This window comes from Saccopteryx leptura, chromosome 2, assembly GCF_036850995.1.
Source record: "Saccopteryx leptura isolate mSacLep1 chromosome 2, mSacLep1_pri_phased_curated, whole genome shotgun sequence".
Lineage (NCBI taxonomy): Eukaryota > Metazoa > Chordata > Mammalia > Chiroptera > Emballonuridae > Saccopteryx > Saccopteryx leptura.
Window position 1 is genome coordinate 254,998,739 of NC_089504.1, and position 20,213 is coordinate 255,018,951.

At 47.3% G+C, this 20,213-nt stretch overlaps 1 protein-coding gene across 4 annotated transcripts in view; it reads left to right on the forward strand.

The window, feature by feature from the left end:
* Nucleotides 1-5,421: 5,421 nt before the first annotated feature.
* MPZL1 (myelin protein zero like 1) overlaps nt 5,422-20,213 on the forward strand; it is a 43,071-nt gene continuing 28,279 nt past the window's right edge. Inside the window, exons 1-2 of one of the 4 annotated variants that reach the window (XM_066371419.1) lie at nt 6,125-6,345; nt 7,353-7,450. Coding sequence is in view for 2 of the 4 variants with exons in the window: in XM_066371416.1 (XP_066227513.1) it covers nt 6,255-6,345 (91 nt within the window). In the remaining 2 variants the exon portion in view is untranslated. Of the gene's footprint in view, nt 5,570-6,101; nt 6,346-7,352; nt 7,451-20,213 lie in introns of those variants that run through there. The other 3 variants (XM_066371418.1, XM_066371416.1, XM_066371417.1) reach the window with 3 other exon arrangements.

A 20,213-nucleotide genomic window follows, 5' to 3' on the forward strand; every position in this document is an offset into this window, starting at 1 on the left:
GCTGTGCTATAGCATTACAGCCATGACAAAGGAAAGTGAACCTACTAAGTCCCGCGCCCCCAAGTGGTTACTTGTATAATTGTGCTCATTTCCTTCAGCTATTTGTAATGTTCCGTTCTATAGTTACTTTTCTTTTTTCTTACTTTTCTCTTTTGATCCTTGTAAACCAGTGACACAAAAGAAAACAACGGTGTCACTACCAATGTGATCTTTACCTCACCTCGAAAACTATAGTTCTGTTTATATTCATGGCTAATAAATTGCAAGGAATGTGTGAAAATGTCCCTGTGGCAGTCCCATTCCAGACTCCAGCCCTTACTGAGCTCTGGTTGTTTGTTGCACTTCCCAACAACAGTAAAATTGTCTGTTTCTTGCCCCTACCTTTGCATTCAAAGCACCGCCTTTCCAGCCTTACAAATTCCCTTCTCTGTGTCCTGACTCAAACTGTTCTTTTTGGCTGGACAACCCCTTTCGTTTTGTATAAATCCCAAACTCCTGCCTTCCCAGGAAAAGATCCTTTAACACATTAAAACTCCTTTAATCATAACTTGCTGGAAGACACACCAACACCAACACTGAATTCTACTGTATAACTGGCAACTAATTTTATAACTGGTCATAATTGGTGCCCAATTGTCCCAATATCTTTAAGGCATGCCTTATTTACTATATTTTAAAATTTTTTAAATATTATCAAGGCTTATGCTAGTCAAGAATGAGTAATCGCTGAATGACTGTAATATGTCCCAAATTCCTTAACAAACCAAATTTTGGTACTTGGACCATCAGTCATTGTGAATTGTCACTAGGGTGACTATCTTAAATAGACCTATTCATTTATTTTATTTCATATACCATTCATTCATCCAATAGCTCATTCATTCAACAAACATTTAGAAACACTACATGCCAGACACTGAATTATCAACTTTCTTCCTATGTTTTGACACCAGTAAATCATAGTTGTGGAGCTCTAACATGAAGACCTGCCCTTGTTTTATTTGAAATTGTCCTTTAGTCCTCCTTAGTCTTTAGTTCTTCTCAGAGCTCAAGGCAAAGAGGGTAAGAATACACTTTAAAATGTTAATTCATTCTAGATACCAGGACAGTTTATTCATCAAACTGACCTGGAAAATAAAAATGTGCCCTGAACACTTGAGACATTTATATTCCCCCAGAATGAAGGACTAGAAAAGATAACTTGTGAAGTAAAATAATGTAACTACTTCAGACTTCTGAAAATCTCTGTCTCTGCAGTTATTAAAAGGACTCTCCCCCTTTCCCACTTGAATTTACTAGTTATTTTCAAGTTTTGTTTTGCTTTTTTGTTTTTCCTTACTCCTACTTCTCTCTAGTGACTGAAAAAGAGTTTGTCTTTTCCTCTGAGGGCTCTACTAGAGTATCCCATTTGCCTTTCACAAAATGAAGGCAGACTGACAGTAACAAAACTCAAGATACCCACTGCCAAAGGAACTCACAGTGGGAAGCGTCTCTCCTGCAAAGAGGAATGCCTGTGACCCTCTGCAGGGATACATCCTTTCCTGGTGAAGGAATGTGAGATATGGATGGCCGTAGTGCACAGAAGATAGGGGATCTCCAGAGACACTTTACCCCAGTCACAGTGAATGAAGAAGCCTGGTGATGTATCTTTTATAACAACACCTCTCAAGGACCACAATTACTCTTGTTATCCAAGTTTGGTGCCTCTGTGCCCAGTGACAACAGAGACAATAGAGCTCTTTCAGATTTTCAAAAAATAAAAAATAAACAAAACAGTTTTTTTTCTAGTAAAAATGCAACCCTTTTCCTGGATTAAGATGTTCTTTCCTTAGAAATGTCAACGAACCTGATTTCACTTCAGGTAAATCATTCTCTGCGTGGCCTGGGATTCACCTTTCACCCTATCTGATGTTCAGCTCAGTGTTCCAGGAACCTCTGGTTATCACCACCCACAGATGACAGCATTCCAACTGTCCTCTGGCAACAGATCTTAGAATACCAGGAAGGAGGGAATGCCCATGAAAACAGGGGTTGGAGAGAATTCTCCCACCATCACAATGATCTGTTGGAATTTTTGGTGCCTGTCACCCTTTTCCTACTGTTTCCCACTAATTCCCAGCTCTAGAAAATTCTGCTCCTGTATATTTGTCAACACTGGAGGATCCTGAGTATCCCTTATCTCATCTCTATTAAGAGAAGACATCAAGTCCTGAGGGGTTCCCATGGTAGATTCCCTCTTATTAGTCCATTTATTGTGCACTGTAGGGAACAGGAACTCAGCGAGGCCCATGGGCCTGTGCCCTGGTATCTGAAGGCCTCTGCATGTGACTTTCCTTATCATTGATTCTGGTGGGGGAGGGGGGCTCTCCCCCAAGAAGCCCATTCCTTTCAGAGGCAGCAGCCCTTTGGAAAGGACCTTCCTGTTTGGAAGTCTTCCATTGATTCTATTGTATCGCTTGAGCTAGAAAGAGAAGTTTCGAGGAGGGAGGAGGAGGTTTGCTGAATGAGATCCTCAGGTTAGTAACAAGATTGGAATTCAAGGAGGGTTCTTCCATTTACTATCTCCACAGATCAGAAATCACAGTACAAGGACAACTGTGAAAATAACCTTACACGGTATTTTTCTCTTTGTAACCTCTCTAGACTAATTCAATGAACATTCACTTACTCACTCAACAGCTATTTACTATTTACCGATGGTCTGATATGGTTTATTGTGGAAGCACTTTGCTCAGGTGGCCCGTTCACCCTCCCGCTGCGCCAGATGGCTGTCTCACTGCCTTCTGGTGGACCATCTGGGTGGCCTCTAAGCCCATATGCTATGCCCATGGTCCAGGTCATTAGCTTTCCTCACAGGCCAGGTCCACCTGGGATCTTGGTCTCTGAGAACTGGAAGCATCATCCTCCACTTAGGCTAGAAAGTGGAGGTCACATCTTTTCTCTTAATGAAACTCACCACCCCACATATGCGCAGTTCTGCTGTTCTCTTTCTGAAATGCTTCTCCGGGATTGTCTTTCTCTCCTCCCCCGCTGACAATACCTATTGCCTGGACTCTGCACATGGCCCCCCCTTCCATCACTCCCCACCTTGTACGGAATGAGGACTGCCCGAGGCCCTCCGACCACAGCCCGCTCCTCTCCCTTCCCCTTTATCTCCTCAGTGCTTGGCAGTGCCAAACCACACTGTGTCCTGGGCCTATTTGATACCGCTTTCCCGCTTCCAAGTTGGCTTCTCCTGTTTCTCTCTGGAGAACCGGTCTTCATCTTCTAAAATCCACCCCCCTTCCACCCTAGGCTACTTCCTTGGTGCATCTTTCTCGACCCATCCCGGGCCAGCCATTCTCAGAAGAGGCAGGATGGGTGTCCAGGTGCAGCCCAGGCAGAGGCGAAGCTTCCCACATTACACGTGTCTCTGAGAACCACTGTCCCTGCCGGCCTTGGAGTCTCCTTTAGTTGCCCTTGTCCTCAAGCACTTTGCACGTTTAGTCCAGCCCTCGTTTGTCGGCACTGGTGGCCCCTGTGCCATTAAGAAGAGTCACTTCTGGGTGTCCAACACCCACCGCACTTAGTAGTTACTTTGTAGCCTTTCCAACAACTCATGACATTCCAGAGAAACGCCAGAAGGTTCTTGCCGAGAGAAAGAGCGCAAAATGTCTCTGTCAGGCTTTTTCCGTTTTTTCTTCTAATGATCCAGTCCAACCCAACAAAACAGAACCTTCCCAAATTCCAACAACGGAATTAATAAAGAACTCGGGGGCTACTCACCCAGCAGGGTGCAGTCATGTGCCCACGACAGCCTTTCAGTCAGTGATCCAACACAGAAAGGCCAGGTCTTCTGTCAGATTCTGTTCCTACTGCCTAGTGATGTCATAGCTGCTCTGCCGTTGCAGCTGCCGTGGGGAGCATGCGTGACGTCACGACGTAGCCGCAGTGATGTCGTAAAGCAATGTGCCCCCCCACACACACACACACGTTTGTGGCGATCTGGGTGCGTGCAAGCCTACCAGCTGCCCTGCCTATAAAAGTGTAATCCTGGTTGGGTAGCTCCGCTGGTTGAAGCAATGTTGCTAAGCTTGTGGGTTTGATCCCTGGTCAGGGTGCGTATAAGAACCAACTGATGATAGCATGAATAGATGGAGCAACAAGTTTATGTTTTTCTCCCTTCTCTAAAATCTATGAATAAATTTAAAAGATGTTTAAGTGTCGTATACTGTATACAATTATGTATATAGTACATGATACTTGATAATAAATGACTATGTTACTGATTTTATGTATTTACTGTACTTTTTATCGTTATTTTAGAGCAGGGGTCCTCAAACTTTTTACACAAGGGGCCAGTTCACTGTCCCTCAGACCATTGGAGGGCCAGATTATAAAAAAAAAACTATGAACAAATCCCTATGCACACTGCACACATCTTATTTTAAAGTAAAAAAACAAAATGGGAACAAATACAGTATTTAAAATAAAGAACAAGTAAATTTAAATCAACAAACTGACCAGTATTTCAATGGAAACTATGCTCCTCTCACTGACCACCAATGAAAGAGGTGCCCCTTCCGGAAGTGCAGCCAGGACGGGATAAATGGCCTCAGGGAGCTGCAGTAGTTTGGGGACCCTTGTTTTAGAGTGTACGCTTTCTACTTATAAAAACAGGGCAGTTTGCTGTGGCACAGTGTGCGGCTTGCCCCTGCAGCAGCCCCAAGACATATCGAGTTTTCCTCTGAGTCTCTTGTTGCATCACTTTCTCCTGGTTGCATTGCTTACTCTCGTGGTGTTTGGTACAGTGACGTGCTGTGCAGGCTTGTATAGCCCAGCAGCAGTAGCCTGGGTGTGTCCTGGGCTGTACCATCCAGGTGTGCACAAGTGCCCTCGATGGTGTTCCCACACCATGAAATCGCCTAAGGACGCATTTCTCAGAAAGTAATTCTCCTTCTCCGCCCCCCCCCCCCCCCCTCCGCCTGGCATTCAGCAGTGAATGGCTGTATTTTGAGTTTGCTGTTCTACAAAGCTAGTAGGCTAAAACAGCAAAAACCTCAGGAAGGGCATTCATAAGACTGAGTCTAGACAGAACCCTGAAATGAGAGTTGGTATCTGAGTTCTCTCACCATAGTGTTCCCCTTTTCAGCCTTATCAATGGTTTCAAACTTGCTTCCTTCCCTCGCTCTATCCACCTTCTACCTGGATTTCACACTCTCATCTACCTCCTCCTCCTATCCCTCCGGCTTTCCTTTTTGTAAACTAGTCTCATAAGGATCCTGCGAAACACTTTTCAGAATTTATTGGGCCACCAGTAAGTGGCGACACTGCTCTGGGCCAAGGTGCTGTGCAGGGTCAGCCGAGACATTTCAGCGTCAGGGTAAGGAACTTCCCGGATCCGGTTTTTATTGATAACTGGAGGGACGGTTTATTTGCAAAAGCAAACCAATTAAAAAGCACCTTCGTGTTCCAGGTAGTAGGAGTTTCCAGTTTCCATCCCTTAATTAAGCCGAAAAGGGATTTCCTAAGAGGAGATTCAGGCAAGATGGAGACTTCTGAAACTAGCAGAATTCTCAAATTGCAACACGTAAGTTACCCAGTTCACGCAAAGGACAGGCCTTGGGTACCGGGCAAAGGCGAGATGTGTAGGAGCTGGGCAAAGGGGAGATGTGTTAAAGCAGAAGTCTCTTCCCATCGTACCCCTTATTGTTTTTGTGAATAAACTGCTGTTTCTTTAGATGAGGCTCCCAGAAACCGAGAAGAGCTGACAGGAGGTAGGAGAAGCAAGAGACCCGGGCAAAGATCCGCGACGAGGAGAGACAATGGAGGGATCTGCGGGATGGAACCCTAAGAGAGGGAGAGGGAACACTGGCAGGCAGCCGGGCGGCGGGGACAGATAGGCGGACAGCCACGCAAGCAGAGGGCTGGGCGGCAGCTGTGCAGCCGGGGTCCTAGCCTCCAGCGCCCGGGTGGCAGCCAGGGTGGGATCTCAAGGGGCGTGGCCTCGCCTGACCGGAGAGGTGATGGACAATCATCACCTTCCAATACCTTCCTCCAAGGGGCGCAGAACCGGCCAATGAGAGAACGGCTGGGCGGGACCGAGCAGAGAGCTGGAGGCGGCGGCGGGGCCGGGAGCGGGGGCGCGGCGCGGAGGTGCCACTGGGCGAGGCGGAGGCGAGGCGGAGTCCCTTCCCGGAACCCCTACCGGGAGCCGAGCAGATCACAGTGGGGCCGGGGCCCGACGTGCGGCGGCGGGGCGGTAGCGGAGGACGATGGCCGCGCCCGCCGGAGCCGGAGCAGTGATTGCGGCCGCGGAGCGCGGGCGCTGGCTGTGGCCGGTGCTGGCGGCGGCGCTCGGACTGTGTGAGTGAGGCCGAGCCGGGCGGGGCTCTGCGGCAGCAGGGGCTCCGGGCTGCGCTCGCCCCTCGCGGGGATCCGGGCCTTGCGCGCCGGCGCCGAGGCCGGGACCGGGCGCGGCCTGCGCGCACGGCGCGGTGGACCCAGCCGGCTGGGAGCGCGGCATCTCTCCCTGCTCCTTCCGGAATCCCCGCATGGGGGAGGCGCGGAGCCCTACCTGCTGGGTCTCGGGGGCCGTGGAGGAGTGGCCCTGCTCTGCGTTCGCGCGGTACCCGCTGTGCTCCCCGCGCGGTGGCCCGGAGCGCCTAGGCCCGCCCGGGATCCCGGTCAGGAACACGGCTTCTGCGTTCTGCACCTTTGGGAGGTGGCAGGATTTCCATCGCTGAAGCCTTTGTTGGTTCGTTTCCATGCGTTCAGCGACTGTTTTGTTTTGCCTTGGAAGTTCCATTCCTTGTGCTCTCCAATCCATATTTTTAAGCCTCTGGGATGGAAGAGCCCCACAGTCTTCTGTGTCTCATCGCTGGAGTCTGCAGAGCACCGGGAGTGGGGTGGGGGTGGGGATTCACATTGTTCAGGGTTAGGATGCAGAGACCTGGGAATGTCACTACAATGACCTGGCTGAAAAGCATTTGGTCCAATCCGTAGTGATTCCAGACACAGTCACCCCAGTTTGACAAGACATAAGATATTTAAAAATCTTTGTTTTAAAAAATCGCTTTTTTTTTTCTTGCCCAATGTCATGGGTCAAACTTAAGGTGAACCTCAGGCTCGATTTATTGAATTGGTTGAGCCGTTTTGTGGACAACTGAAGTGCCCCCTGCCAGAGGACGTTTTCGTGTTGTTACAGCAGAGTGCGGTAACTTGTTGCTGTCTCAGAATATGGTTGAGTAATGAGAGGGCCAACTCCTAAGACACTTGTAGAGTTTTCCTTAATTTTTTTTTTTTTTTTTTTTTTTTTTGCAAAAATGTTTGCATCACAGTCACTGAAGACGAGTGTAGTCCATTTCTTTCAGGAGTCTAGTCATTCATTTCTTTTATGGACTCAGCTCCCGCCCTCCCCTACCCAAGGCAGCCTGAGAAGCAATCAATGAACAACTAAAGTGAAACAACTGTGAGTTGATGCTTCTCATCTCTCTCCTCCCCCCCCCCTTCCTACTTGTCTCTCTTATTTAAAAAATAAATAAATACAGTAAACTCTTTCATGGAAAAATCCTTAATGTAATCTTTGGAACCAGGAGAAATAAATAATTAAACCAATGATTCCAGGAGCCATAAAAATATAACTGTAAAAGTTCCCTCACCCTTTGGAGGTTGACATGAAAATATACTTTATATAGATAAGATGCAATCTATTCTGCATAAACATCTCTTCTGAGAAAAAAAGTTAAAAGTGTGCATGCTTGGGAGTGGGGCAAAGGTGGGGGAGGTTGCTGGTGATGGTGGTAATATTTGTGTTTTAAGAGAACAAGTAGGAAATAACCTGAATCTAAGGTGTATCAGAAATCTTGTGGGCTGCAGACAGAATTATTGTGCAGGAGCAGTCAGAAGTTGCTACTCAGGACAAGGCAGTCGGGTTGTCCTAATTGAACTCAGAGTGTTAAAAAGTGGCAATACGAAAAACTAAACCTTAACAGATGTTAATATGAAAAGGTCATCAGAATAATAGTAACATACACCTTAGAAATACCTGTCTCTTCAGTAATGAGGCAGGAATGCTGATATGTAAGAGTCAGCTGCTGGTGTTACCAGTTCATTTTAGAAAAAGACTGAGTGTTTCTTCTTGCCAAGCCGTTTTTTCCCCCAACTGTGGTTACTGTTACTGTATATAACAGTTCTTGTTTTCTGGGAAACCTTGAGTTTGATCCAGGTACAGTTAGTTATTCAACAAACATTCATTGAACACCTTTTAAATAGTGAGCACCAGAGGTATTCCAGGAAGGAAGTATTCCTGCCCTCACATAATTTATTCTTCAGTGAGAGAAGTATGATAAGAAGTCTTTTGATAATGGTGTGCTGTTAGGGCACGAAGAAGGGTCATCTTCTCAGGCCAAAGTTCAAGCCACTGGGGAAACCAATGCAGAAGCTTTGGGCACTGGGGGAGGAAACAGTGTATACGGAGTCATCGATGAGCCTGTTGGTATGTCGCTGTGGTGGGAGGAGGTGTGTGTAAGAGATGGTGGGAGTTGAGGCCACAGGAGCCAGCCAGAGGCACTAACTCACAAAGGTCCTGTTTGCCATTCCTGAGGCTGGAATTACCCTGAAGGCTGTAGGAAGGCCCAGAAAAGATTTCTGTGTCTATTAAGATGGAAGAGCTGGGTTAGAGTGGTAAGAGGCTCGCTGGAGGGCAATTGTAACAATCCAGAAGAGGATAAAGACCTGCATGAAAGCAGCCTTGTAAGAGGGGGAGGACATCCTCATGAAACAGTCGCAAAGTAAATTTGATAGGGCTTGAAAATGGATTTGATTGTGGGCTTGGAAGAGGGAGTGTAAAATAATCCTGAGGTTTTGAGTTTGGGAAGCTGGGCATATTTCTTGGAAAGTGGGGCTTTTCTCAAAGGAAGAATAGGGGATGAGGGCATAGAACTGTTGGAGGAAGAAGATGAAGTTACTTTCGGATATGTGGAATTGAAGATACCACGGAGACATCCCAATAGAAATGGGCAAAAAACAGTTGGGTAGATGGCTCTGGAGGTGAGGAGAATGTTCTGGTTGGAAATACAGGTATAGGAAGGAGCCTTTATGTGGACCGACTACGGGTTGCTGGGATGAGATCACCGAGTGTATTGAAGGAAAGCGCAGAGGGCCAAGGAGTAAGGAGCCTGAAGCAGGAGGCGTAGTGGCTAAGGGAAAAGCCAGGAGATCGTGGTGTCTTGGAAAGCAGGCAAGAATGGAGTTTTAGGGAAGAGGACGTGGTTAATGGTGTCAGATGAAGGGAGACTGGATACAATAAGGACTCACTTGATTTGGCGGGAGAATGTCTTTGGGAACCCTTGGGTAGGAATGAGCACAGGACAGGAGGAATCAACTCAGCAATCTGCAGTAAAATGGCAGCACCATCTGCCTGGTTGCCAGTGGTCCACTCCAGGCATTTTAGTCAAAATCACCACTGTTTTTGCCTGTGTTACCCATGTCCCAAGTTCCCCCTCTTGCCTCTTTTGAATCCATTCTTCACATTACTACAGGAATGATTTTTTTTTCAAATGCACATGAGATTATGTCGCCTTCTTGTTTAAAGTCCTTAGTGGTTTCCCATTGCACTAGGAGGTTCTGCCATCCCAGCTTCTCTGCACGGCCTGGGCACGGCTGCCGCGGGCTGTGTGATCCTGTTTCTGCCTTTGTCTCTGACTTCGCGGTGGGTGCCCCGTGCCCGCTTCCTGCCAGCTTTCTGCTCTTTGACTCTTTTCCACCTCCGGTCCTTTGCCGTTGGTATGTTCTTTCCCCAGAACTGCCCAGAGCCGTCTCCTTTCCGTACTTAGCACAAATGCCCCTTTCTCAGAAGGGCCATCTCCAACCACCGTAGGCAGACAGGTCCCCTGTTACCATTTCCTGGCCCTTTACTGCCTTATTCTAATTTCTGACTATTTGATTTTTCTTCTTTTTTTCCCCCTCCATTAGAATCCAGGACAGACACACTGTTCATAGAGGTATCCCTTAGTGCTTTGCATCACGGCTGTGATGGATGCTAATAAGCACTGGTTAAATGGCAGCGAGGCGTAGGCATGTCTTAATAACAGTTTGTTAGAAGTCTGCAATACGTAGGTAGGATTTAGCCTGGCACATTGTCAGCACCCGATACGTGTTTATGGCAAGAGGGAATATTTTTCCCAAGTGTGATTTCATGCTTTATCTGATTATTTTCACTCTTTAAGTCCCGTTTCTTATTTCTTCAGGAATGTACAGGATGAACTAACTAACATTCTTTGACTGTGTTAAACACCATGACTTTGGAATCGCTAGTTATTACATAGAGAAATTGTTTTATCATGTTTGTTGTAGTGCCTGCTTTTATCAGTAGGACTTTTCTGGGTTTTTTGATGCCTGTTAACAAAATTTAAACTTGAGAAACGGCCCCTGCAGTTGGAAGGTCACAAATCTCATTACCAATTGCTCAGCCTCTTAGTTACAGTATTGTTGGGAAACTAAAACAAAGACTTAGAATTTTAAAACAATATTCTACCACTTGTTTTTACCTTCTCTCCAGGATATTCACGAGGCTCAGTTACTCCCAAAGTAAGAAAGACAGACATTAAAGTGAGAGAAATATGTGAAAAATACATAAAATGCAAATTTGTGTTTTTACAAAGTCTTAAGTCACTGTTCGACCAAATGAACACCTCTAGGGTTCCAGGCACGGTTGGAAGTTCCAGGTTCAGCTGGGAGCCTTGATTCTGGTGGGAGGTGGCAGACAGCACGTACATCACACACTGAGTACCAAGGGACCCATTCAACTCCTGACGGTCACCACTTTGAAAACATGATGCACCTCTTAAGAAAGTTTGCAATCATTAAAAAAATAACGCAATACTTACTTGCATCACAAAGTAGATATTTTTTAAATTGACAAAGGTTACATTATGGGATTTCATTCGTGGTTGACCTTTCCTACTAAGTTTTTTGTTTGTTTGTTTGGGGTTTTTTTGTATTTTTCTGAAGCTGGAAACGGGGAGAGACAGTCAGACAGACTCCCGCATGCGCCCGACGGGGATCCACCCGGCACGCCCACCAGGAGGCGATGCTCTGCCCCTCCGGGGCGTTGCTCTGTCGCGACCAGAGCCACTCTAGCGCCTGGGGCAGAGGCCAAGGAGCCATCCCCAGCGCCTGGGCCATCTTTGCTCCAATGGAGCCTTGGCTGCGGGAGGGGAAGAGAGAGACAGAGAGGAAGGGGGGAGGGTGGAGAAGCAAATGGGCGCTTCTCCTATGTGCCCTGGCCAGGAATCGAACCCGGGTCCCCCGCACGCCAGGCCGACGCTCTACTGCTGAGCCAACCAGCCAGGGCCCTAAGTTTTTTTTTAGATGTGACAGAGGCCCTGGATGGTTAGCTCAGTCAGAGAGTCATCTCGAAACACTAAGGTAGTGGGTTTGACCCCATCTGGGTACAGACGGGGAAGCAACCCAATGAATGCACAACTAAGTGGGACAACAAATGAATGCTTCTTTCCCCCTTTTCTCTCTGTCTCTCTAAAATCCATCAAAAATTTTAAAAAATAAATAAATGTGATTGAATCAGAGAAAAACTTGTTATACACAGCTTGATACAAATGCAGGGTGGGGCAAAAGTAGTTTCCAGTTGTGAGTACACGAAACAAAGTTTATTCTTGTATGATTATTTATTCATTGTTATATTATTTTCCATAGGAACCGTTGTAAACCTACTTTTGCCCCGCCCTGTCCCTCTGCCTTGCCTCTATCTATGTAGTAAATGCTGGTCTACCTGCTGAATGCTCCCCCCCCCATTACTTTCTCTCCCCCACCCCCCACCCTTTCCTTCCCCTGGAGGGTTAGGATCTTCCAACTGGAGCCGGAGGGTGTTGTTAGTTAAATTGTCTCTTTTATCTGAGAATTTGAATTCTCTGTAACTATACACAGCTCCATCTCCGTCTACCAAAACCTTGGAAAGGTTTTTACTCTTGCTTCTAAGACCACCAGTGTCATCTAAAAGAGAACAAACGGTTTGCTTTGGCATAGGTGTCATTATAATTTGGTCTTCAATCCTCATTGGAGGGAATTTCATTTATGACAACTAGCAGCCTCTCCTGAGGTCTTGAGTATCAGATGGCTCTGGGTCTTGGTCCCTAAGACTGGTGTAAAGAGGAATATCCTGAGAGCTACTCCTTTCTGCCTTTCCTGTGTATGTTGCCAAGTGCTTGACATTAGCAATGCCCAGGAGACTAAACCCAAACCCTTGGAATTTTGACAGCCAGCAGAAGGTGGAGGTCAGTTGGCTTTGTGAATATTCGGAGTGCTTAAATGGAGACATTGCCATTGCCTCCTGGGACATTTATATCTTTGCCCTTCAACCTCTTTGTTTATTCATTATCTTTTTTAATGCACGGGACCAGTAATATTTTATTCACTGATAACTTTCCCTTGGTTCTATTAGGCTTTTATCCAAGAGCGGAAGGATGGCTTCTTGATAGAGTCTTCTTAACTAAGTTACTCTTTTTTTTTTTTTCTTTCCAAACTCAGTCTTTTTAGAAATGGTGAGACTTGCTAATACCTCTGATCTACTTTCAGGGCCTGTAGCTTGAGGAGTTTTTCTAGCAACTTGATACATTGTTACCCTATTCTTAAAATTTAACTAATTGGGGTTAGAAATGCAGAGTATGTCTTTGCTGAGCCTGAGTTATTTGTTGTTGTAGCTAAGATGGCCCACAGAATGACATGGTGACCCGAGCTTCCTTAGTGTGCTTCTGTAACCAACTGAACAAAATTTGCTAAATTTGCAATGAACATTTTCTATCCAGGGACTCAGAGTAGACTCAGAGACTCTACTTGGGGGTCTGAGGAACTTATTTTGTGCAATTTAAAACCATGTTTAAAAATGCTTTTATCAAAATTAAGAAATGTATTTTTTAAAATATTAAAGAGGACAGTGTGGAGTTATGCAAATTTACCATAATCATGAGCTTCTTCCAGATAGCTAAATATAGATATAAATACAGATGATATGTCTGTCTGTCTATCTATCTAATTTCTTTTTTCAGCCAGGTATAACTCCTGTTTCTTAGCCCATGAGAATTTGGACATAAAACTAGATTCATGCTATATCTTTTCCCTTCCTTCATTTGAGTGCTTGCTATGAGCCAAGTCTCTGCTAAGCAGTTTATATGCATGTCTTATCTATTCCTTACAACTTTGGGTGATAATTATTATTTTACTAATTTCAGAGATGAGGGAACTGAGTATCAGACAGGTTGTGTAACTTGTCCAAGGTCACACAGACCTTAGTAAGAGTTGAGCATCTACCTCTAAAGCATATATTTGCAACCCACTCTGCTATATTGTGGAATTTCTCTTTCAAAGTCTCCAACCGTTTTGGAGGGGAGGCTTCTTGGTTCCTTAAATGTTTACAGAGAGTGCTTTAACTGCCCCAGAGTATCCACCGATTTCTTTCTTTGTGTGGTGACCTTTCTGCCAAGAACCCGGATGCCCTGGTGCTGCTGACTTGCCCTGGAGGGAGGAAGCTGCCATGCTAAAGCCATCGTCACTGAGGATAGAGCCAGTACCAGCCAGTGCTCTTGACATCTCCTTGGGGGCTAATGTGTGGCTCTTGTAGGTTCTTCTCCTTTTTCCATTGCTCCTTCTGGCTAGGACCCTGCAAACGAATCCTTTTAACTGAGTGGCTGGCGCTATATTAGACTCAAGAAGCAGTAGTGTGGACCAAGCCACCGAGCCTTACCTCTTTGCCTCCAACTTTGTCTATTCGCCCCTGGTGGGTGTGCCGGGTGGATCCGGGTCGGGCGCATGCGGGAGTCTGTCTGACTGTCTCTCCCCGTTTCTAGCTTCAGAAAAATACAAAAAAAAACCCCGCAGCTCCATGTGTAGGACTCTCTTTCCAAACTTCTCCTCCCCTGTCGTCCGTCCTCTCCCCTCCCCTCCACTGGCCATTGTTCTCAAAATTACTCAGTGGCGCCCACTTCCCACAGGATCAGGTTCCAACATCTCAGCCTGCGTTTCCAACTTTAAAAGCTTTCTTCTGCCCCAGCCAAAATGATCTACATAATTCATGTGTCAACACCATCGCGTGTTTTTCTATCTCTGCAAAATGCCCTCCCTGTCGGGCTGCCGTCATTCTTCTCAGTTCCAGATAAGATTCAAGTGCGTTTCCCATATCACACTCCCCGACCTCTTCATTGTTTGAACTTGGTGCATTTGCTACTTGAGGGGGATGCTTTAGTAGGGACTCTTTTTTAAGGAAAGATCAGGTGGTATGATGAAGAGATAAATGACAGGCCTGGCGACATGTGATCCCTGTCCGGAGGGCTGCTTCTCCGGAGCCTGCTGTGGACGCCCGGTGCTGGTTGCATATGTGCTTGTGGACACGTGGACGTCAGCATGTAGTGTCTGAGTCTGCAGCACGAGACCTTTTATTTGCTCGTCAGTAAATGAGTTGTTTAATTGATGCGATCTTTCCTGTTCTGTTGTAACAAAGCCTGCATCTCAGCAGGGAGGGGGCGGTTTCCATTCCTCTCATAGTTTACTTCCTGTGGGGGGGGGAAGGCTTTGAACTCTTCCTGGCCGTGATAGATTGGTGCTGATTAATCAGGACTTCTTGCCAGATTTTTCTAAGAGCCACAGAGAGCTTGATGGGAGTTAGGTGTCCACTTAAGGGTAAGTTTGTCTCTTCCATTTATCATATTTTAGGGTGGAGAAAAGGTGCGTATACAACATATTTCGTTACTTTAACCATAAGTTCGCGTTATAGGAACCCTAGAAATGCAGCTGTTGTCAGGTTATTCGGTCCTTCAGTGGTCTTTGAGAGGCCTCTGGCCACCAGGGAGTATCCTGTGTATTGGGCAGACGATGGCCAAGTGAGATGGAGCTCAGCCCTAGAGGAGCTGTGAGGCTGGCCGAGGAGCTGCGACTGTCTGCAGTAACAGTTCAGGAAAGACTGCTTCCCCCGTGAAGGGGTCGCTTCCATAGACTGCAGCCGGAGAGAGGTGAACAGGAAACATGGAACCATGAGGTCGAAGAGCTGGTCAGATGGGAGGGGGCCTTTCCCGGAGTCATGTTTAGGGGGGAGTCTGACTGAGGTGGTGCAGGGTGGTGGAGGCGGGCCCCCTTCCAGGCCGAGGGAGCACACGTGTCACCTGCCCAGAGGTGAGCCCACTGCACCTGGCGAGGAGGTGGGAGCGAGCACAGCGAGCAGACCCCAGCCCACCGGCAGCAGCCCTGCACCCAGTAAAAAGCAGGAAATGGGGATGTTACTCTGAAAAGCCTAGCTTACCATGCTCAGGACTTGGCTTCGTGGAACAACAGGTGAGCTCTGGAGCTGGGCTTTAAGAAATTGGCAAGGGCAAATTTGCATCTGAGTGAGAACCCGCCCAGCAGAGAGGCAGGTAGTCGACACAGATCAATCTGAGAGTGCGAACCTATAGCTTTAAAGAGGGTGAAGTATTTCCTCCCCCCTTTAACTCACTTCCCATGTACTTAATCTGTGGTGGGTCTGCCCCCACCTCAGGTTGCCATAGCAGCAGAGGCTGATGTTACCCCTCTTCCTAAACCTGAGAATCTCAAAAACCTAAGCCCACCCCTGGTTAGCAGGCTCCCATCACTAGATTTCCAGGGGACTCGGGCAGCTGTGCTTCAGAGCATCCAGATGTTTGATGCACATTTCATTGGTTCGTGAGATGTATTTTTTTCCCTTGTGAATTTGTTTTTCTTTGGGGGGGAACATAGGGGATGGGGCACTGTGGGTAGTGATACCCCACCAGCGTTCTGTCTGTGCTGATCCTTCTGGGATGGCTTTCGGGGCTTGCTCTGGTGTTTGGAGCTGCTGTTCTTGCTCCCAGAAGCCTCTTCAGGCCCACTGCTCAGCGGCCTCTCCTTCAAAGATTATTTCCTTTTTTTCTTGGGGACATTCCTGTCACCTGCCTCTTCAGGGTCACTAGCTGGTTCCTCTTTAGGGGAAGATTTCTTCCTCTTGGGGAGATATCCATTGCCAGCTGTCTTCTCAAGATGACTACTAACCAGCTCCTCCTGGGGAAGAAGACTTCTTTTTCTTGGGTTTGGTTAAAGGGACGGTGGGTCTTCCATGCCTCTCTCCTGAGGAGCCCCCTGGAGCTTTGGCTTGTCCCTCTCTTTGGGTCCTCCTGCCCATGTGTCCTCACACCCCTGTGGCAGGTGGCCCCTGTTCTATGAAGACACAGTGTGGCGGCAGCCAGCCCCCCCCTTTTCCTCCTCCAAGCCTTTCTTCTTCCTGTCTATCTCAGCGGCCTCTTCCCCCGACTGAACCGTGGCCTCCTTCGTGACCTCCAGGCTATTCTGTGGAATCTCTCTAGTCTCGCAGAGGGTAGCTCCTCCTCCACTTGCTCTCGCAGCTTCTCTCCCAACACACCTGTGGGCACCTCGAGAAGCAATCAGCCTTGGCCAGTTGGCTCAGTGGTAAAGCCTCAGCCTGGCTTGTGAATGTCCCAGGTTCGATTCCTGGTCAGGGCGCAAGGAGAAGTGACCATTTGCTTCTCTACCTTTCCCCTTCCCCCTTCTCTCTCTCTCTTTCTCTCCCACAGTCATGGCTCGATTGGTTCAAGCAAGTTGGCCCTGGGTACTGAGGATGGCTTCATGTCCTCTGCCTCAGGCACTAAAAATAGCTTGGTTGCTAAGCAATGGAGCAACGCCCCAGATGGGCAGAGCATCACCCTATAGGGGGCTTGCCAGGTGGATCACGGTGGGGGCACATGTTGAAGTCTGTCTCTTCTGCCTCCCCTGCTCTCAAAAAAATTAAAAAAAAAGAAGCAATCAATTCTTGAGGCAGTACTGCATTTGTTTGCCAGGTATCGAGAGATGTGGCTTTTGTTCTTGGCAGCTGCTCAGCCAATGAAGGTGGAGTGGAAAATGAGTCTGTATTCTGGGGTGTTCTCCCATTGTCCTCAGGGCTCTGGGAACTTGGTCCCTTTTCTGGGCTCTGGGAATCACTCAGATGCCAAGACTGGCCATCCTCAGGTGTATTTTTCACCATTGAAATAAACAACAGTGTACACAGACATGAAGTTCTGCACATAATTCAGCTGCTCTGGAGATCACTGCCATGCTAACTAGGGCAACCAGGGTGTTCTTTAGAGGAAAGCAGATTTTTGTAGTTTCTGGGTACATAGTTCCATTTGCAAGTGTATGATTGATTAAGAAGGTAGTGGAGCATGGCCCTGGTCGTTTGAAGAAGTCAGGTCCACGAATGTGCACTAATACGTATCTCAAAAGTCAACAGACCTCCACTGAGCGCTCTGCTAGATGCCGGACAAGGCTCAGTGTATCTGCTTCAGCACTGTGTGGTTACAGTATTATAAGTGAAGTCCTGTATCTCCTTGGTGAACTGGATGGTGGCTGCAAGTCTAAGATCACCTGAGGACCTTTGAAAAAAACCCTGATGCCCAAGCCATGCCCCATACTATTTAAATCAGAAACCTTGGCGGGGAGGGGCGGGACCCAGGCATCAGAATTGTTTTTTAAATAGACTTTGTTTTTCACAGCAAAATTGAGAGACAAGTTATCTGTACCATATAACCATACTCCCCCCACTCGTGCATATACATAGCCTCCTCCATTGTCAACATTCCCACCCGAGAGGTCCATTGGTTACAATTGATGAACTTTCACTGATACTTCATAATCACCCAAAGTCCATTGTGAGTACATTAGGCTCACTCTGGTTGTGCAAATTCTGTGTGTTTAGACAAATGTTGGACAACGTACATCCACCAGTTCAGTATCATACGAAGTATTTTCAGTAGGCACCAGTGTTTTGTTTTTTATTTGTTTATTTGTTTGGTTTTGTTTTAATTGATTTCAGCAAGAGAGGTGGGGGAGAGAGAGAGATGGGAACATCAAGCCGTACCTGTATGTGCCCTGACCAGATATCAAACTGGGAATCGAGCCAGCAACCTTTGCACTTCCAGACGATGCTCTAGCGCCAACCGAGCTCCAGCCAGGGCTCCACCAGTGTGTTTTTAATGCTTTCTAAGCGATTCCAATGCGCAGCCAAGGTTGAGCACCATTGTACTGCATTGGAGTTCTGGGACTGACTTATGATTGTGAGTTCTGGGTACCCCTTGTCTGACTTGGGTGTGAAAACTACCTCTGCCTCCTTTGTCCTTTGGGTTTCCCATAAGATTCTGTGTGAGTAAAGAATTCTGTGAAAACTGGGTAATCAGCATCAGGAAGCGCACTGGCCTTTGGAGTCAGAAGAGTATTGATTGAACTCTTTGCCCCACATTTGCTGGGTAAGTGACTCAGGCAAGTTCCTTAGCCTCTCTGAGCTTCTATCCCATGGATAAGTACCCAATAGTGTTGTTGACCAAAAAACGCACCGTGGTTTAATCACGTTTAACCCCCAGAAAGCACTCCCTACGTGGTGGTTTCCTGTTGCTTTCTTTCTCTTGCCATCAGCCATAGGCGTAGCCTATTCAATTTCTTGTTTTGTTTTTGCTCTGATATTTTCTATTGGCCTTAACTGGTTTGGATTAAATTTGGGTTCAAATATCTTCTAACCTATGGTAGATCTTCCGATTTGATTTGAAAACTTGGAAAGGTAGATTTAAGGTCCAGCGGTCCTTTGCTTGAGTAGAAATTGTAATATGCCATTCCGACACTGGGGAAGTAGAACACATGAGCGCATTGTTCTGTGATGTGTCAGATACACGCGCCCCGGAGCTTTCAACCTGTTGTTTACGCGGAGCCCACCCCACCAGAAGTAAGGTGATCTGATTTCTCACCGAAAGTTTTGTGTTTTCACCCGCTGGCTAAGAACTGAGGAATGTGCGGACACTTCGCAGACAACACAGGTCAGGCCGGTGGCGCCTGTGGCACGTGATGACTGCTTGAACTGGAGACTCTGGCCATGAATGGAAGTCCAGGCACCCGCCACCACTGCACTCGGAGGCTCGTGTCCTCGTCCCCCCGAGGCTGCCAGTGCAGCAGGGCAGAACGAGTCCCAGCGTGGCTCAGGAGGGTAAATGGTTGATTGAAAATGAAAAAGAAAGCACCAGCAGGGAAGAAAGACACAACACACACAGAGCAGGGCACGGAAGGGACACCAGGGCTTGGGGGACTCAAGTGACTCATTCAGTGACTGGCCCGATTCAGGACCTTCTGAACCGCTCTCATTTGAGAAAGAGAAAAGGTCTTTGTTGGTGCAGACAAGGTGGAGGACAGAGATGCAGCCAGCTGGCCGTGGGTCACGAGTGGAAGGAATTGACTCCGAGAGGAATTTGGTCATCCTGTGTATTAGGAAATGCACTGTACATGCGTTTGTTTTTTTGTTTCTTTTTTAAAATTGAGCATTTCAAAAGATGAGTCTCCTTTGGCATTCTCTCATCCAAATAGGAAGATAACAGTTGGGAGGAAACCTAGCTAAGCCTCCTGTACAATAGTGTCAGCCTTCAAACTTGACCCCGAGCAATCTCTTCGACATTGTTTGTTTGCTGCTATTATAGTGAAGCCATTTGTGGGAAAACAAGTCAAATTTTTATGGCCGCACCCACTGGAGTTTGATGTGTTCATTCATTCGTTCATTCTTTCTTTACTTTTTTTTCTTCCTGACTTTCAACAAATGGTTGTTGGACACATTGAGACAGGGCAGGCACTGGTGAGGAGATGAGAATACAGTGGTGGACAAGGTGGATGGTGCCCCCACGCTGTCCTGGTCGTTCTGGGAGGGAGGGAGGTTGCCCCGAGGAGGGGCAGGCAGGACCGGGAGCACAGGCTGGGCAGCATGGGGCCCACGCTGGAAGGAAGTCACTTATACCCTGAGGCCTGAAGCGTAACTTCAGACAAAGAGCACAGAGAAGTGTGCTCCTGACAAGTGAAAAGCTTCATTTGTTAACATGTAGGGCTCACGGAATAGTGCCCGTTCGCATCCTCCCCTTACTGTGTGTCAGCCTGGGAGGGACTCCTGTCCAGAGTCACCCTGGTTCTGAAAGAGCTGCTGGGTGGCCCTGTTCTAGAAGGGTATGGGGCCTCCCATGTGACCCCTGCGCTGTCCCCAGGGGCAGCACCGGCAGTGGCCCTGTGTTCCCCAGACTGGTCACATGCTGAGGCTTTCACAGGGGCACTTGGGGATTCGGAAGGTCAATCTCATCACTTTACTATGTCTTTTCTCTGTCTCTTTTATTAAAAAGTTTTTATTGCCTGACCAGGCGGTGGCTCAGTGGATAGAGCGT